Here is a 17,911-nt window from a genome sequence, read left to right as displayed (position 1 = left end):
CCGCTCCTCGGGAGTCTCCCACACACCTGCACACCCTTTCTTCCTTGGTCCCTTTTCAGCCCTTTCTCTACACACACGAGTGGCATGGGGAGGAGTTCACATGCAAACCACTACGAAATTCCTGTCTCTCCCAGCTTCGGCAGATAATCAGCAGCAACACACACTCAGCTGCTCATACTTAGCTCTGTCTTCCATTGCCTGTGGCCAGACACCCCAGAGGAGAAAAGAAAGTTTCCTAGCATGGAGACTCTCACCCAATGGGTAGGCCCAGACCTGGGAAGGCAGTTGGAGCCCAAAGGACCCACAAATCCATATGCACACCAAATACCTGAAGGCGGATCGGTTTGTCTTGCATGCAAAGCTAAAGCTAAAACTATTTTTTCTAACGTGTATTTGATTAACCACAGTGGCAAATACAACATCAAAGTCATCTAGAAGCTCTCTTGAATTCATAGTAGTTTTGTGTCATCTATTTTCACAATAAACAGACATAAAAATTACTATGTGGAAAGGGAACTGTGGATTACTGACTTCAGAAATGTCCTTAATCTTGGAAAAAGTTGAGAACCACTCAAAGCAGATAATGATGAAGTGACGCTAGCTTGCAGGGAAGCGCTGAGTTCTGAGATCAGGAGCCAGGCCTGCTTCCCTTAAAGCAGTGGTTCTCAACCTTCCTAATGCCGCGACCCTTTCATACAGTTCCTCATGTGGTGGTGACCCCCAACCATAAAATTATTTTCGTGGCTACTTCATAACTGAATTTTGATACTGTTATGAATCGTCATGTAAATATCTGATATGCAGGATGTATTTTCATTGTTACAAATTGAACATAAAGCATAGTGATTCATCACAAAAACAATATGTATTATATGTGTGTTTTCTGATGGTCTTAGGCGACCCCTGTGAAAGGGTCGTTCGACCCCCAAAGGGGTCGCGACCCACAAGTTGAGAACCGCTGCCTTAAAGGCTTCCTTCCTTAACCCTGATACCTGGAGGGGGAGGGGGGCCCATTCCGTTCTTCCTTGGCTAGGTGAAAATGTACTAGAAGTGTAATGAGCACAGGCGGTTACAAAAGCTGCCCAGAAAATAAGGGACAAAATATAAGGAGAGGGAATGAGGTCATGGGGTGGGGAGGGGGATCGGAGCTGTCGCTGTGCCTGTCCTCTCCACGCCCACGCACACTTACATCTGAAAATATACACGTGCATATTTTCATGTGCATATACAGCCTCACTTCCAGCTTTTATTCTTTCAAATACGTATTAATATCTCTTCATTCACTCCACAAATCGTTATCAAACACCCACTAAGTGTCTGGTACTATATTAGGTACAGGGAATACAGAGATGAGTCTCCCTGCCTTTTTATCGCAGACAAAGCACCACTCGCTGAACAGATACTACACACACAGGAAGCACCCTGCCACTACCAGCTGCCTGACTCCCACCTAATATCTCCCTTCCCTTTTTCTTCATGAAACACGCACATATGCACACAAAGGGTCAGATACGGAGCCGCCTCTCACAGCTCCAACACAGCTGACACAGACATTCACCTGGTACATACCCAGCACATATACACGGGACACACAGAACAGTCCCTCTCAACACCGGTGCTCTCATGCATCTCAGACACATAAGCACACAACCCTCGTTCGGAAGCACACACTTTGTTTGGCTCACTGGACGCCTCTGGCTGATGAATCCTTTCAGAGAATGAATAATACAAGGGCTTGGTTTGACCAGGGTGCCTCTGGCTGCGTTTTTCATACACCCAGGCCCAATTCTGCACAGTGAGACTGTGGACCAATTACCATAACCTTCGTCTCTGTGGCTCAAATCTCCCTTCCATCACGTTAGAAGGGTGGTTCGTCCTATTTTCTTAAGAAGGCTTTAAGGGGCCCTAACCGGTTTGGCTCAGTGGATAGAGCATCAGCCTTCGGACTGAAAGGTCCCAGGTTTGATTCCGGTCAAGGGCATGTACTTTGGTTGCAGGCACATCCCCAGTAGGGGGTGTGCAGGAGGCAACTGATTGATGCTTCTCTCTCATCTGATGTTTCTAACTCTCTATCCCTCTCCCTTCCTCTCTGTAAAAATCAAGAAAATATATTTTTTTAAAAAGAAGGCTTTAAGGGGAGGAGTCCTAGGGACCACAGAATCACGCAAAGGTCATAGAAAGAAGGATTCCTCATCGAGTCCAGGTGTCTTACTGAGGCCTCACATTAAAACACATGCACACATGGGCACCTGCACACGAGCACATGTCCTCACACGTGAGTAGTCCTCACTCTGCTAGGCGCTGGGCTTCGATCTGTAAACATTACTATTCCAACAGCCTCACTGCCAGGCCCACAGCCTGTGCGTGCAGGCACCCACACACAGACACGCAGTTTCACAGCTTTGGGAGCACCTGAGCTCCTTGGGGGAAAGGTGAGAAGGTGTCAGATTAACTTAATAAACACAGTTCCCGAAGGCATATCCCACATCCTTGTACACATAACCCCACAAACCTTCCCTATGTATTCCTCTACCAAAACTATAGATACACAATCACAGTCCTGGGCAGAGAGTCCAGAGTTCCCAAATTCAAGGCTACACCTGCAGACGCAGCTCCTCCGGGGCTGTCCACAGGCGGACAACCTTCACGCGGAGGCAGACACTTCGTATGGCTCCCACCCCCAAAGCAGTCCCAGGGCCACACCAGATGTGGGCACACACATGCAGATGCACACGCTCCCCAAAGACAACCTCTTGGGGCAGACACACACAACTGCTAGGAGGCCACCGCTTCGAGGGGTGCTGAGGGAGAGGAAAGCATGCCTGTCCACACGTTTCTGCAGAAAACAGCTGCCACTGAGCAGGGGTGAAGGAGATGGGGACGCGCTCCCCACTCCCCAGCCAGACCAAAGTACAAGCGCCTCAAAGTCCCTCCTTCCCCCACCCCCACTAAAACCAAAGCCCACCCAGGCCTGGGGCAACCCCCCACCTAGTCCCCTCACCTCACCCCTCTCTGCCCCTGGCAGCTGGGGAGCTGGCGAAGCTGCCCCTCCCTTCAACCTCCCTTTCGAGCCCCTATTCCACCTCCGTTTCCATGCTCCTCCAGACACCAGGGTCCCTTCCACAGCCCAGGCTGGAAAGGGCTGGATGTTTAAAACAGGAGCTCCCACTCCCTGTCTCTCACCCGGGAGAAACGACCAGCCATGTTTTCGTCCCTCAGCAAATCCGTCATCTCCCAACCACGAGCAGAAGCCTCAGCCACCCTTTCCCGCATTTTTCCTTCACTTTCTTTTTTTTTTTTTCCCCCTTCAACTCTGTGGGAAAAAAACCCTCGGTTCCCACGGCCCTGGAGCGCGCGTCACCGCCGCGCAATCCCCCTCGCCCTCCCGCGCCTCCTCCGCACGCCCACCGCCCTCACGCCCAGGCTTTCCTCCACCTGTCGCCGCCCAGCCTCGGAGACCACGCTGCCCGCCCTTCACCGAGGCCAGCACCGGCCCGCCCGCCGGGGCCAACCACGCCCCCAACACGGACCCCACCCACAGTCCTTCGCCGACGCTCACAGGCGCTGCTGCCCACCCCATCCCACCCCACCCCCGGCGACCTTTCGCCCGCACAGCCTCAGTGGCCTGGCCATACAGACCCTACCATGTCTCAGGACTCCCTCGAAGGCCTCCCCGCCACCACCGACCAAACGCCGCAGAGGCCCCGCCCACAAGGCCTACCCACTACCTCTCAGAGGCCCCGCCCACACCGACCCCAACCACTACCTCTCAGAGGCCCCACCCACACCGACCCCACCCACTGCCTCTCGGAGGTCCCGCCCACAAGGCCCCACCCACTACCTCTCAGAGGCCCCGCCCACAAGGCCCCATCCACTACCTCTCAGAGGCCCCGCCCACAAGGCCCCATCCACTACCTCTCAGAGGCCCCGCCCACAAGGCCCCATCCACTACCTCTCAGAGGCCCCACCCACAAGGCCCCAGCCACTACCTCTCAGAGGCCCCACCCACACCGACCCCACCCACTGCCTCTCGGAGGTCCCGCCCACACAGACTCCACCCACTCCTCTCAGAGGCCTCGCCTACATACTCCCACAGCCCTCACTCCCCCGCACCGGCCTCAGACGCCAGCCCTTCACCCTCTCGCCAGGACCTGACTACACATACCCACCCACAATTAGCCACAGGACTCCCCGGAGTGGGGGGTGTCGGCCCTCAGAGGCCACGCCCACGCTGTCCACGCCCATCTAACCCGCCTCACCGGCGGCTCCGAGCTCACTGGCTATCCACACGCGGTCTCCCGGGACAGGCGTCCTCACACGGGATATGCCTCACAACCCCCGCGTGGAGGTGCACTCACAGGCCGACCCCGGGCGCCTCCAGCCCCTCCCTCCCGCACTCAGGCGCCCCGCGGCTGCTCCCCGGCTCACCTTCGCTGCAGAACTTGCCACCGAAGCCCGTGTGGCTGCAGTCGCAGCCCACCTCGCCGGGGGCCAGCACCGTGCAGAGGCCGCCGTTGGCGCAGGGGTTGCGCGCGGGCGCGCACAGAGGGTCGGCGGCGGCGCCGCGCAGGCCCTGGCTGCCCAGCAGCGCGGGGGGCCGCTCGCCCAGCTTCAGGTTCGCCAGGAGGCCGCGGAATGGCGGCTCGTACTTGACCGTGCTGAGCGTGAGCGCCGAGAGGCGCACGTCCGGCGGGATGCCGCCCACGAACAGGTCGCTGGCCACCTGCATCTCGCGCCGCTTGGAGCGCACCTCGGCGGCCCGGGCCTCGCCGTCCACCGCCAGCGCCGTGCGGCGCGCGTCGCGGGTCAGCAGCACCATGTGCCAGCGGTCGTCGGCCACCGGCGTGTCCAGCTGCAGCGTGGCCGGCTCGGCGCACGACAGCGTGAAGCGCAGCCGGAGGCGCCCCTCGGCCACCAGCAGCTCCAGGAAGTCGCAGTCGCCGCCGTCGTCCAGGTAGAGCAGCAGCGCGCGCGTGGCGTTGGTGCGCAGGCTGAAGCTCAGCTCCCCGCTGCTCGCCGCGCCGGCCCAGCGCGCGTAGCGCGCCCACTGTCCGGGGCCGCCGCCGAACTCCAGGCCGCCCGCGCCCGCCGCCAGCGTCAGCAGCACCAGCAGCAGCGGCCACGGGCTCCCGGGCGCCATGCCTCCGGCGGCCCCGGCCCCGCCCGGCCCCCGGCCCCGCTCAGGCTTCAGAGCCGCGGGCGCATGGGGCGGGGAGGGGGCCGGGCGCCCCCCGCACCGAGCGGGGCTCCCTGGCCGCTTCACGGTGCCATGGGCCTGGCCCCGAGGCGACACACGCAGAGGCCCAGGTGCCGGCTTCCCCGAGCCGCGGCGGAGGCGCCCCTCCCCGGCTGCGGGCTCCGAGGGGAGAGGCGGGAGGGATGCCTGCGGGGAAAGAGAGAGGAAAAGGTTCATGAGGGTTTGGGGGAGGGGGGCGATCGGTGCCTAGCTCCCCCTTCACACCGGCAAGCGCGCAGTTGTTTCCCGTTAGGACTTGAGGGTGCCTCGGACCTGGAGGGCGAGCGCATTGTTGGTGTGAGATGTGGGCAGGTAACACCTTAGAATCCAGCAGGCGCCCGACGCAGAAGCCCTCACCCCGCCTCCTGTCTGCGGGCGGCCCAGCCCGCCCTCCCTGAGCCACCCAGCCCTGAGCATGGCTCCACCACAGCCATAGCTCCCTCTCATCAGCTCCTGATGCTGGATAATGAAGTGGCTAAATAATTCATTGGGATTAATTAAATGTCAATTCGTCAATGGTATCAATGGCTGGGAAGGGGCAAGAGACCGAAGCCAGCCAGGGTGCAGGCATCCAGGCCCAAGCCCTCTCTATCCAGGCAAGGACACAGGCATCTGATTCCTTTTCTCCAAACCCCCCACCCACCCCCCAACCACACTCACCCTTTCCTGGGCCCCAACCCCACTGCTCACCAGTCCAGATCCTTCATGAACCTAAATGTGTCACCCTCAACCTCCATCTCCCAGTCCTGAGCCTCAGACCTAGCCCCATCCCTGCGTTCTCTTCCCCTCCTCCCCGTTCAGGGCTGGGGGAGCCACCAGGAGGCAGGCAGGCTCATTTGCATAAAATTGCCTTTCTGAAATGATTACCCTTGTAACGGGCTGTCAGAGAGCAATTTATACCCCACGCAGGGGAGGGGAATTTGCATCTCGTTAAACTCCAAGTCGTAATTATTTATATCCAACAACCCTCCTGAATATTGCATTGATTTTATTTGGGGGAGGAAGGCAGGGGAGGAGGTGGGGAGAAGTCTGAGAGAGAAGCAGGGAGGGGCCAGAGTTTGGGAGGAGACAGGGAAAGACGGAAGGGGGAAGTGGAAGGAGAGGAATGGTATGGAAAGTGACAGAGACAGAGGAGTAATGGAGGAGAGAGGCGGCCTGATGGGGAGAAAAGGAATGAGAAGATAGATAAAATTAAATTCCAAATTCAAACAGCATTTGTCAAGGCCTGGGATGCTGGGCATTTTTACAAATGTCATTTTACCCCATCACTCTGAGAAGTCCCATTATTCCCATTAACCGCTGGGGAAACCTGCAGAGAAGTCTAGGGACTTACCCAGGGTCACACAGCTGGTCAGCAGGGAACTGGGACTTAGACCCACATCTGTCTGATGCACATCTGTCTCCATGAAGGAGACAAAAGCAGGGCAACCACAGGTGTAGCTCAGAGAGGTGGAAACCAGAAGAAGAGGAGGTGGGTGGCTTGGAGAGGGAGGAGGATGGAAGGGTGTGGTGAGGAGTCAGAGAGCTATGTGGGAGGAAGCGGGGTGTCTGAAGAAAGAGAGAAAGCTAGGGTCTCCCTAATAACATAGCGAGGGGGAGGGCAGGGTGGTTGAAGTGACGTGAGTACAGGAGGGAGAAGGGGCTGGAAGCCTTCAGGAGCCGGTGGTCGTGTTTAGGGAGCCATCCCCAATAGACCCCCAAAGCCCAGCTCTCAGGTCCTTCCATCTGGCTCCTTCTGACGCTGCCCCACCCCCAACCCTACAAACTCCAATAGGGACTCAAGTGCCCCTCCAAGGGCTGGCTCTTCCCAGGCGGGGCAGAGGCTGTGAGGCAGCCCCGGAAGCAGCCCCTCTCCCTCTCAACACTGCCTGGTTATATATAGCTTTGCCACTGCCTCTGCTCATTGGGTAATGGAGATAATTAACATGCGCGGGCTAATTAGCCAATCAAATTAAATGCAGCACCTGCTCCCAGTCTGATTGACGCCTTTACCCCCACACACATGTACCCCGACTCCAGTTCAGGGCAGGGGAGGGGGACCCTCAGGCTTGGGGGAGGGAAAGGCCAAACTCCCCTTCTCCAGTGGCCCCCAGATGCACAGCCCCTGAGTGTCATGCTCCCTCCCTCCCCTGCGGGGGTCTTGGTCTCAGCCTGGCCTAGCCTCTCTCAGCCCCCGCCAGCTCCCACCTCCGGACACTATTTTGGGGAGGGAATTAATTAGCTATCGATTTCCGCTAGCAGAGGGAATAGGATTCCGTGCTGCTGTCCACTCACCCCTCAGCTCAGGAGAGGGAGGGGATTTCAGTTACCCTGCCCTACCCCCAGCCCAGTCCCTCTGTTATCCATCCCCACCTTCTGGGGAGATGCAGAGGGGTGCTTGCTGGAAGCCTGGGGGCAGGGTCTCCCTCGTCCAGGAAGTTGGCCGGGGACAGACAGAGTGAAGGATGGTGGAGAGGCCTCCAGAGACTGGGAGGTGGGGGCCTGGGTCCTGAGAGCCAGAAAGAATGTTACCTGACCGGGGGAGAGAGGTTGGCAGCAAACGAGTGACTCTAGGAGGGGGTGACTCCACTAGAGTCTGTGTGTGCCAAGGTATGGAGGGACAGTGTGGGAAGGAAGGGGGTGCTATGCACAGGCACGTGTCTGTGAGCCAGCTGTGGGAACGGAGGCAGAACTTACGGGTGCCTCCTGGGAGGGAGGCCAGGGTCTGGGCCTGCAGCCCCTCAAGGCTCATTACTCATTCTCCCCACAGCCCGCAGCTCTGCAGCACCGGCCAGCTGGGCTCAGTGCCAGGGGCAGAGGGGCTGCAGGGCTGGCCAGGAGGAGGCCAGGCCCTCCTTGGGTCCTCTCTCCAGGGACCATGGGGCAGCTTTAGGCTTGCCAGGCAGACATTATCCAAAGAGGAATGTGAGCTAAGCGACACCAGGTCCTTCCCACCTCACCCACCCTGCAGCTCCCAGCACCTGCCACTCTTCACCGTTCTCTCCCCGCCCTCCACCTCCACGCCCCAGGCCCAAGTTTCTGCTGACCCAGCCTACAGCCCACCCTTCCTCCCAGGACGCAGGGGGTTCCCGCTAATCTCTGATGCCCCGTCCTTCTTCAACTCCTGGTACATTCACGGCGCCTGGCCTCGGATCTTAATGGCCAGGGCCATTGCCTTGCACAACTATATCAAGTCTCCTGGAGTCGTGCAAGGCCCCTCAGCCCAGGCTCATGCAATGCAGTGGAAGCCCCCTGCACCCACAGAGTCCAAGCACTGCTCCCCAAGACCCCCTCTTCTTCTCCAGTGTCCACTGCCAGTGCACAACACTGACTGGCCGGAGCAGCCTTGGGATACCCTGCCTGCTGACTGACGTCACTGCCCTGCACACTGCCAGCCACGGCTGGCCAGGGCTGCCGCCCCCCTGGGGAACTGACCTCTCATGTAATCTGGGATTCTGCCCTCGGTCAGCTCCCAGCGCCCCTGCCACACATGGACCCAGCAGCCTCGAGCCAGCAGTGATGGGAGCTAGAGGGGGTGGAGTTGAGGTGAGTCGGCGGCTCTCAAGACCTCATTCTACTCTCTTCCCCACTGAATCCTCTCCTAGATTACTTCTGGCTCCTCCTCGGCTGACAACTGCTCACCTTCCATGGCCAGGCCAGTGCCACTGTCACATCCGGGCTACAACTTTTGGGCTCCCCACTGTGGGTCAGGTGCAGGCTGGACCAGCAGGTGCATTTAACCCTCTAGCTCCAGGAGGTAGTTGTGTCACCCCAGGCGTACAAACAAGGAGCCTGCACTTAGAATGAGGAATTCATTTGCCCAAGTTCGAGTGCAAGTAAGCAGCGGCCTTCCTCCTGCCCAGCACAGGCCACAGGCCACAGGCCACAGGCAGTGACGGCTCAGAGCCCACCTTGTCTGATCGGGCCTTCACAGGCCGCTGCCCTCTGCCGATGAGCCAGACTCTGAGTTTGCCCCTAGCCTGAAAGACACAGACCTCTTAGCTAATGGAGTGCATCCCTCTCTCTTTTTTCAGGTGGAAATGGAGCCCCAGCGAGGGGCAGTGACTGCCCAGGGTCACGCAGCAGAGCAAAGCTAAAACCAAGGCCACTGGCCTTCCATTCTAGATGCTTTCCACTGTGCCTGCTCTTCCATGCCTGGGCCTCCCCATCTGACCCAAGGCCAAGGCCCACACCCACCAGTGCAAACTGAGCAAATGGATGCAGTTCCCAGGGTGACACAGCCCACACTCACCCTGGCAGAGCCCTGGCCGGGGGCCTTCTCCCAGCATCCACTCAGCCCCTTCTCTGGTCACATCCACACCACACTCACTCACACTCACACACCTCCAGCCATGGGAATGCCCGCCTCCCTCTGGCTGTCCTCTCCGCTGCCAGCTCCCTCTCATGCCAGCTGGGAGTGTGACAGCAGGGGCCTCCCCCGGGCGCAGGAGGAAGAGCTGGGTTTACACACATCCTGGTGCCCCAGAAGGCAGCGTGGACAGGTGGGAGAAGTGCTGTTATGAGGAGGGAGATTTTGGCTCGGGATTAGAGAAACTTGCTGGCAATCCAGAGCAGCCAACATTAGAGTAGGCTGCCTCCGGGGGGTGGCACGGTCCTCGTGTGCGGAGGTGTGTGAGCCGGGGCAGGATGACTACTGCTCAGAGGCGCTCAGGACGGGGCTTGTGAGTCACACGAAAGGGGGACATCCAACTAGCAGAGCCCTGAGGTCCCTTCCAGTCACAGAATGTGTTTTGGGGGTCCCCTCTCCTCCCTAAAACCTTTGGCAGAGTTGGCGGGCTGCAAACAGTCCCCACCTCCCCTCCCTGCTCCCTCCTCCCTCCTCCCAGCCCTGATGACCTAGAAGAGACAGAGCCCTCCTGCGTGTCCATGTCCAGCCACACCTCAGCAGTGGCAAAAACAGGTAGTGCAGTGGTTAGAGGCACTGAGTCCGGAGCTGGGTTCAAATGGCAGTTCTCCGTTTGTCTAGCTGTGTGACCTTGGGCCAGTTCCTTAGCTTCTGTGAGCCTCGGTTTTCTTGTGTGTAAAATAGAGGAAATAATGGTGTTGTCAAAATTAATAAATGTAACGCATTTAATACAGTGCCTAGCATAGGCTGAAGTGAAAAGTATGTGTTATATTAATGAGTACTTTTAAAACTCCTCATCTCAGCACTTTACAGTTTGCAAAACTCCATGTGTCTCGTGTTTCCTTTGATGCTCACCAGGGCCCAGCGAGGGAAGTTAGCAAGGCAGGTCTTACCACCGCCCCTTTTACAGACGGTGAAACTGACACTCACAGAGGAACGCCCCCCCCCCCCCCCTCCAAGGTCATACAGCTTGTAAGTGGCAGCGTGGGACTCAGATTTCTCGCCCTGGGCCCTCTCCTATTTGCTGGCACCTCCCCCTGCCCAGGAAGGTGGGAGAATGGAGGGAGGGGCCTGAAGGCTGGCGGGAGTTCCCCAGCAGCGCCGCTGGGCTCACAGGTCCCCCTGAGCAGGTCTCTGTCCACGAAGAGAAGCGTGAAGGGGGCTGGGCACGAGAGGTGGCAGCTTGAGGTGCGCTGTGAGGAGGCTGCTGCCAGGTGGGCGGGCTGAGGACCGAAGTGTAATTGAATGACTTGGCGGAGTTGGGGTGAAACACAGTTGCCTGGGGGCAGAGGGGTAGGCAGTGGGAAGGGTGAGCTCACCCCTATGCCCACCCCTGTGCTGGGCACAGCCAGGGGATTCTGACGGCCCAGCCATGCAGAGGGGACAGGTGGATGTCAGGGCAGCCTGTGAGTGAGTACGAGGCGCCTGGAAATGTGGTCTCCATGGCAGGCACGTGTGTGCACGGTTATGACAATGATGCCCCGGGCGGCTCTTCACTGCGGGCTCTACGTGTGCCTGACAAATGCGTGAGACCAGCACAGTTCGCTGAGCGCTGAGCACAGCGCCAGGCTCACAGCAGGTCTACAACCAATACACTTGTTACAATGATTACTGTCATAACCATCTCCTCTAGCCCTTAAAGAAAAAAGAAAGCCCATGAGGTAGATATGAGGACCCCCATTTTACAGATGAGGAAACTGAGGCCCGCTGAGGGGACAGAGCTGAGCCCGGGTGGCGTCACTCTCACCCCACTCCACTGTGTCAAATGGTGGTGGCTTTGTAAATGACGAGGTGCCTGGCCCACGCGGAATTATTTGTTGAATGAGTCTCCGAGAGCTCACAGGCCCACCGGTGTGGACAAGGCCAGGCAGGGAGCGCCCGGCAGATGGAGCAGCAGGGTTGGCTGCCTGTGAGGCACAGTCAGGGTGTCCCCGTGGGGGCTGGGCTCCGGAGCAGGAATGAATGGACAGCATAGTCAGCAGGAGGCAGGAGTAGGGCCCTGAGGGTGAGGGTGAGTGCTGGGGTGGGGCGCCTAGAAACGGGAAGGTTCCGAGGAAGGCCAGGTGTGGCTGGGTGGTGGACGGGACCAGGAGGGATTGTGGTTGTCGTCAGGAGAGCTAGGAGGGCCTGGGGTTTAGGGGGCTTTCCAAGGGGATGAACATATGAGAGCGAGTGAGGGAGAGAGAACGTAAGTGAGAGAGAAGCTGAGGGGTGAGCCAAGGTTTAACGGGGCTGCTAGCATGTATGAGTGTGTGCCGGAGTGCGCACACGTGCACACACAAAGGCCTGGGGTAAAGTGCTTAGGACCCGAGGGGCAGGTGTTACTTAGTGATGGCCGTGAGGGCGTGGGAGGTATTGGTGTGTGGGGGAGGGTGTGCATGGGTGGGTGTCTGGGGAGGAGAGGGTGTGTCCCGGGGAGTGAAGGTGTGTATGGAAGAGGGTAAATGTGCTTGAGGTGACTGTGGGAACCGGGGAGGGGATGGAGGGATGGGAACAGTGAGGGCGACAGTGTGGGGTTGGGGCTCTGGGAGTGTGCAGGGGCCATGTGTGTAGCATGTGCATGGCAGCAGGCGCCTGGGGGAGGTCTCTGAGGTGGCAGTCTCTCTGGGCATGAGTGTAGGCGGCATGCTGCCAGGAGGTGTATTGTGTCCGCAGGTGCGTGAGCCTGTGTAGGTGTGGGTCTGGGTGGGGACCACAGAACATATGGATCAGTGTCGGGTTGTCTATGTCACTGGCAAAGGCAGGCGGGAGGGAGCAGCTGGACCTGGGCAGACACCGAGTCTGGAGGGAACAGAGGTCTCCAACAACCCCTCCAGAAGCCAGCCCCTCCTCAGGAAGCCAGGTGTGGATTCAGCCCAGGCCAAGAAGCCAGCGGCTCTGGAAGGCCACCCGCTGACAGTCCCACCCCCACCCCCTGAGGATCTGAGGACAGGGTGGGTCTGAGAACACCTCCTCTGGCAGGAATGGCCCTTCTCCCCTACCCCCAGGAAGAGCCAGCACAGCCTCAGACACCAGCACGCCTGGAGGCAGGAGGAGGCAGGGACCTGAGTGGCTGAGGCACCCACGAAACAGAAGGCACCCTGGCTAACAGGCCAGCAGACCTCCCTTCTCCCTTTCTACTCCCCTGGCAGCAGATAGGGAATGCAAACCCTTCAAGTCCACCCGCCCCCAAAAGGGATGCTCAGACCCTGGGAAGGTGGGCAAGAGGGAGGGGCAGGAATGAATGGGAGGTCCTCGCCCACCCACCCCACCCCCCACACATACAAAACCGAAGGTGTACAGAAGCCCCCTAGGCAGCCAAGAGGAGTGGAGGGCCAAGAGCCACCCCCTAAGGTTGGTTTCCTCACTCCAGGTCTGGGCAGCTTCCCCGTCCACCTCCAGGCACCAAGGAGCAGCCCCTCCCAGCTCTTGCTGGTTCAGCGAAGCCCCAAATGCCCTCAGCCAGGACTCAGGTGGGGATTGAGACTACAGGAGACAGCAGCCCCCCAAAGCCAATGTTGCCTTCTAGGGCCCCTCCAGGGTTTAAGGGCTCGTACTCCAGCCCAGAGAACCCAGGGCAGATGTCTACTTCAGCGGGGGGAGGAGGCTGGGACTTGAGAAAAGGTCCCCTCCTCTCTGGAGGTGGGGGTTAGCCCCGGGCCCGCAGCTTCCTCTCCCTGCAGTACTCTGACCATAACCCTGCCACCGCCCAGCATTCCCACCCCAGCGCAGCCCCCTCCTACGGATCTCCCAGTCTCCTCTCATCGCCCCATCCCCCCCACACACAAGCTTCCCCTCCTCTTCCTCAGGCCCCCATGTCTCCCTGCTCTCCACCAGCACAGACCCATCTCTGCCTCAACACCTCGGCACCATCCCCTCTGCTCCCTCCCAATAACCTCTCCTTGGCTCCCATCCCCCAGTAAAGCCTGGTCCTCAGGGGTGCCCCTTAGTGGGAAGCCCTTGGCCTGGCCCCAGTTCCTTGCCTCTCCACTACTCTCTTTCCCCGCTCCAGCCCCCTGGCCTCCTCCCACGAAGCCCAGCTCCTGGCTGGTTTCTCCCCTGCAGACCCTTCCGAGCACAACAGCTCCCCAGCCCCTCTGGCCGAGCGGCTTCCAGACCTGGGGGCTAGCACAGACTGGGGTCCCCCCTCTTCAGAGCCTCCCTCACAGCCCTGCCTCCTCGCCCCATTCCTCCCCCACCTCTGTTCACCCTTGCTCAGGGCCAGTGCCCCTTCCACAGGGAGGCTCCGACCCCCAGCCCCCAGCCGCCTAGCCTCCTCTGTCACCCAGCCAGCCTCTCAGCGGCAGCGCCCCCGCCCCCCAATCTATCTATCCTTCCAGCCTCCCCCGCCCCTCCGATCGCTTCCCTCCGCGGATCGGCTCCCGCCCCCCGCCCATCTCCGCCGCAGCACCCCCCCCCTCCTTTGCCCCCCGTACCTGGTCTGGGGGCTCCAGGAACTGAAGGGTGGGGATCAGAACCCCGGAGCCGCCCCGTCTCTGGCGGGTGACACAACCGGGGCCAGCGGCGTCGGCTGCCTCGAGCCTCTCGCGCCCCGCCGCGTCCCCGCCCGCCCCGCCGCGGTGCCGCTCGGAGGAGGATGCTCCGCGAGTCAGGGCGGCTGCTCCCGCCGCCGCATCCCTGCAACACCGACTGACGGCAGCATCAGCACCAGGGCCCGCCCCCCGGGCGCGCGCATTGGACCAGGCTGCGCTAATGGACGAGCGGCGCAGCCAATGCAAAGGCGCAGAAGCCGCCAGTCCGGCGGCTCCACAGGCCCACTCCCCTCCCGCGCGCAGGACCCAGGCATCCCGGCCCCGGGGCATCCGAGCTCTTACCAGCCGCTCGCGCTCCGTAGCCCTGGAGCCCGGGCCCGCAACTGGCAGACGCTCAACCCAGCCCCAGTGCCTTTTCTGGAAACGCAGGTGCCCTACCCTCCCGCCCAGAGGGTTGGGTCCTCGGGTCCCGCAGTCCCTGCCGGCGGGCCCATCGGGCAGCGCCCAGGGGCGGGACGAGCCGAACCGGTGTGGGATCCGGGCCCCCACTTGGGGCACCAAGAGAGCCGAACCGGTGTGGGACCCGGGCCCCCACTTGGGGCACCAAGAGAGCGGAACCGGTGTGGGACCCGGGCCGCGGCGCCCTCTGCTGGCTATGCCCAGGGGCGGGCCCGTACCAACGAGGAGCCTAGGGAAGGGGGACCCTGCCTGCGGCTGCCGGGGGCGTTTTCCAGCCTCTTGCCTGGCCTCCACCTCCCACCGCCGAGGGCCCCCAGGCTGCCCTGGAACTGAGGAGGCAGTGTCTTTGCTGGGATAAGGACAGAGGCGGTGAGAGTGGGAAAGGCCGAGCGGGGGCGGGGTAGACCTAGGGGTTGGGGTTTCCCAGCCCTGCCTCATGGGAATCCCAGAGTTTGCAGCCTGATCCCCAGTCCTGCCTGCCACGCTGGACTCGGGTAAGAGTGGGTTTAAGGGCAGGGACGCGACTGCCCATTGCCCTGCAGGGAAACTGACAGCCGCCCCGTTTTCTGTTCTCCCAACCATGAGCCTCAGAGTGAGGGTGGTGCTGGGATGAAGTTCTCCCCTGTGAGGGCATCGCATCACTATGCATGTGTGTGTTAGTATGGGAGGAATGGGACACCCCTTCGCTCACTCAGCCAATGAAAGGGGGACCTAGCACCTTTTGTGTACCAGAGTTGGACAGTGGGTTTTTTAATGAAGCAGTGTGTGTGTGTACCCCATGGCGCGTGCGCACACACATGCGCGTGTACCAGGCCATTCTGCCAGCTCCCTCCAGGATCCTGATTTCTGTTGCAGGGTCTGTGATCTGCACAGCCAGTGGTAGTTGGTGCTCCTTACCCAGAGGAACATGGAAAAAACACTCACATTCAACCACTACTGCATGCATGGGCATGCAGCGCACACGCACAGCCATGCACACCTACCCATGTGCACACAGCCGCTCCCAAGCAGCACAAGGGACAGCTGCAGAAATGCCCCACAGGGCAGGACGCACGTGCTGCTAAAGAACACACACAAACGTGTGCACACCGGTGCCTACACACTCAGACATGTACATGGCCCAGGGAACAGGTGCACACAGAGGGCCTGCCATGGGTCATCCTCCCCCTGAGGTACTTGGCACAGAGGGGTCAATTATTGAGTAGATGAGTGGGGACACCCACCCACCAGGGGTCTCCTCCCCAGCCTGTAATGGGGTAACAGGGGGGTAAACCCAGGCTGCAGGGGTTGTTTCGTAGGGGTCAGGACAAGAGATCGCTGAGCCAGATCCCAGACCCAGGGCCCATTCTGACCTTGGAGAGACCCTCAGGCTAGCCCCACCAAGGCCACTAAAGGAGCCAGAGAACGGGAAGTGCTGAGTCAGGGCCTGTGGATGTGAAATGCCTGACCCCACAGCCCACTGCCCCACCCATCCCCCTGACTCCCTCCTCCTCCTGCAGTGCGCGACACACACACACACACACACACACACACACACACACACACTCACACGCAGATTTATCCAGGCAGGCACCATGGCATACATGGACAGACAGACAGGTGCAGTGATTCACAGAATGTCGCTCAGACTCTTAGAGATGGTGTGGGAAGGGGTGTCAGGAAGACAGGCCAGGAAAGAATGTAAGAGTGAGCATCTGTCTCCTGTCCCCATCCCCAGCTCCCTGGGCCACCTTTGCCTGTCAAGGGCAGGAAAGGTCACCTGACAGCTGCTGCACCTCCCTGCCCCTCCCCCCAGCTACAAGGATGTCTCCCCCAAGGCCCACTGTTCAGACTACCTAATGCAGTTGGGACCCACCACCTCAAGACACCCTCCCCAACTGGCCCCCACCCAATGTGGCCCTTCTCTGGCGCGAAGCCTGGGGGGGACACAAGGTGAAGGGGAAATGCAGCAAACGCAGCGTGCGTGTCTGTGCACACACATGCACACTCGCAATGTGAAGCGCATACACCGGATTCACACATACAACCATGAACAGACAGTCCCACGGCACATTCCCATTCCCGGGCGGGTCGGCCCTGGGCACATTTATGCACACACACACACACACACATACACACACACACACACACCGGGAAGAGGCCAGGCTGGGGCTGGGGGCGGTGGGGAGGGGAGGCCACAGGCTGCAGGGATGGAGGCAGCGCGGGAGGCGGGCAGCTCTGGAGAGAGCTGCTCTTCACAACACAATCACCGTCTGTTGTTATAGCAACTCAGCCCCCAAATCGTGAAACGGATATTACAGCCTCAGAGGGGGAAGGGCGGGAGGGGGCTGAGGATGGAAGGAGGGACAGAGCGGGGGACCCAATGGAGGACAAGGCTTGGGGGCCCTCATGGGGCTGAAAAGTAACAGGGTGGGAGAAGGAGACCCTACTGAGAAGTAGGCCAGGGGGAATGGGTCTCAAAGGGGAAGATGGGCATGGGGTCAGGGAACCCCGGGGAGGGGGCCGAGGCCACCGCCAGGTCCACAGACATTGAGCTTTGCAGGCCTCCACCCCCAGGACTCCCCACAGCCGCTGTAGGGCACACCCAGCTTGGGGGAGTTGGAAAGTAGCGCCCACTCCCAGGGCTGCTGTCTGGACAATCCTGACCCCAGGGGCAGCCTGGCCCAGCTTCAAACCCTTGAGAAGACCCCATTCACCTTCCTGACCTAGACCAGCCTTAGAACTGGCCTTGGCCATCCTCGGATAGCACTGACCCCCCAAAACCTCTGTGCTGCAACCTCAGGAGGGAGGAGCTGGGTTGGGAGAGGCCACAGGCGGCTGAGAGCAGGATCAATATGCATTTCCTCTGGAAGTCACTGTCCTTCCGGCTGGCAGCAGCACCAGGCCTGCAGGCTGCAAGCCCAAGTGCAGCCCTCCCTACCCCCAGGCAGGAAAGCTGCCCAGCCCCCCCCCCCACCGCCCCCCCTAGCTGGCACTCAGGGCAGCCCTTCCCCTCCCAGGATTCTCTGCAGTGAGCTCCCCATGGCTGGAAGAATTCAAACAGGAGCTGAAAGGCCACCTGTCAAGCAAGGGAATTTGGACTCTGGGCTGAAGGCTATGGTCACCCCAAACCACTGGCCCAGCAAGTCTGGGTGCAAAGAAGTGCTAGTTTCAAGTTTTAGGCTCCCGAGATTCTGGACTCCTTGAGATTTCAGAGCCTCTCCAAGATGCTTACGTTCCAAGGTTTTCTGGTCCTAAGGTTCTGCCCCCCAGGATTCTAGTCCCCCCAAGATTCCAGACACATGAGACCTCAAATCTCCCAAGATTCTCTGGCTACCAAGTGGCCACTCCCACATTCCAGTCCCGCCCCCCTCCAGGAGTCCTGGCTCTGATGGTCTAGGTTCATGACATGGGCCTTTT

The 17,911-nt window shown here is 60.0% G+C and overlaps 1 protein-coding gene across 23 annotated transcripts in view; it reads right to left on the bottom strand.

Moving 5' to 3' along the window:
• NRXN2 (neurexin 2) overlaps positions 1–14,212 on the bottom strand; it is a 106,279-nt gene extending 92,067 nt beyond the window's left edge. For 14 of the 23 annotated variants that reach the window (XM_059710211.1, XM_059710212.1, XM_059710227.1 and 11 more), the window contains exons 1-2: positions 13,997–14,212; positions 4,429–5,383 (exon numbers count right to left, since the gene is read on the bottom strand). In XM_059710211.1, the coding sequence (XP_059566194.1) occupies positions 4,429–5,140 (712 nt within the window). In that variant the 5' untranslated portion in view covers positions 5,141–5,383; positions 13,997–14,212. The remainder of the gene's footprint in view (positions 1–4,428; positions 5,384–13,996) is intronic. The other 9 variants (XM_059710209.1, XM_059710220.1, XM_059710210.1 and 6 more) reach the window with 3 other exon arrangements.
• Between the last annotated feature and the right edge of the window lie 3,699 nt (positions 14,213–17,911).

This window comes from Myotis daubentonii, chromosome 9 (assembly GCF_963259705.1).
Source record: "Myotis daubentonii chromosome 9, mMyoDau2.1, whole genome shotgun sequence".
In the NCBI taxonomy this organism is placed as follows: domain Eukaryota; kingdom Metazoa; phylum Chordata; class Mammalia; order Chiroptera; family Vespertilionidae; genus Myotis; species Myotis daubentonii.
The sequence above is the reverse complement of the archived record's forward strand: the minus strand, read 5'-3'. Positions and strand labels throughout refer to the sequence as shown.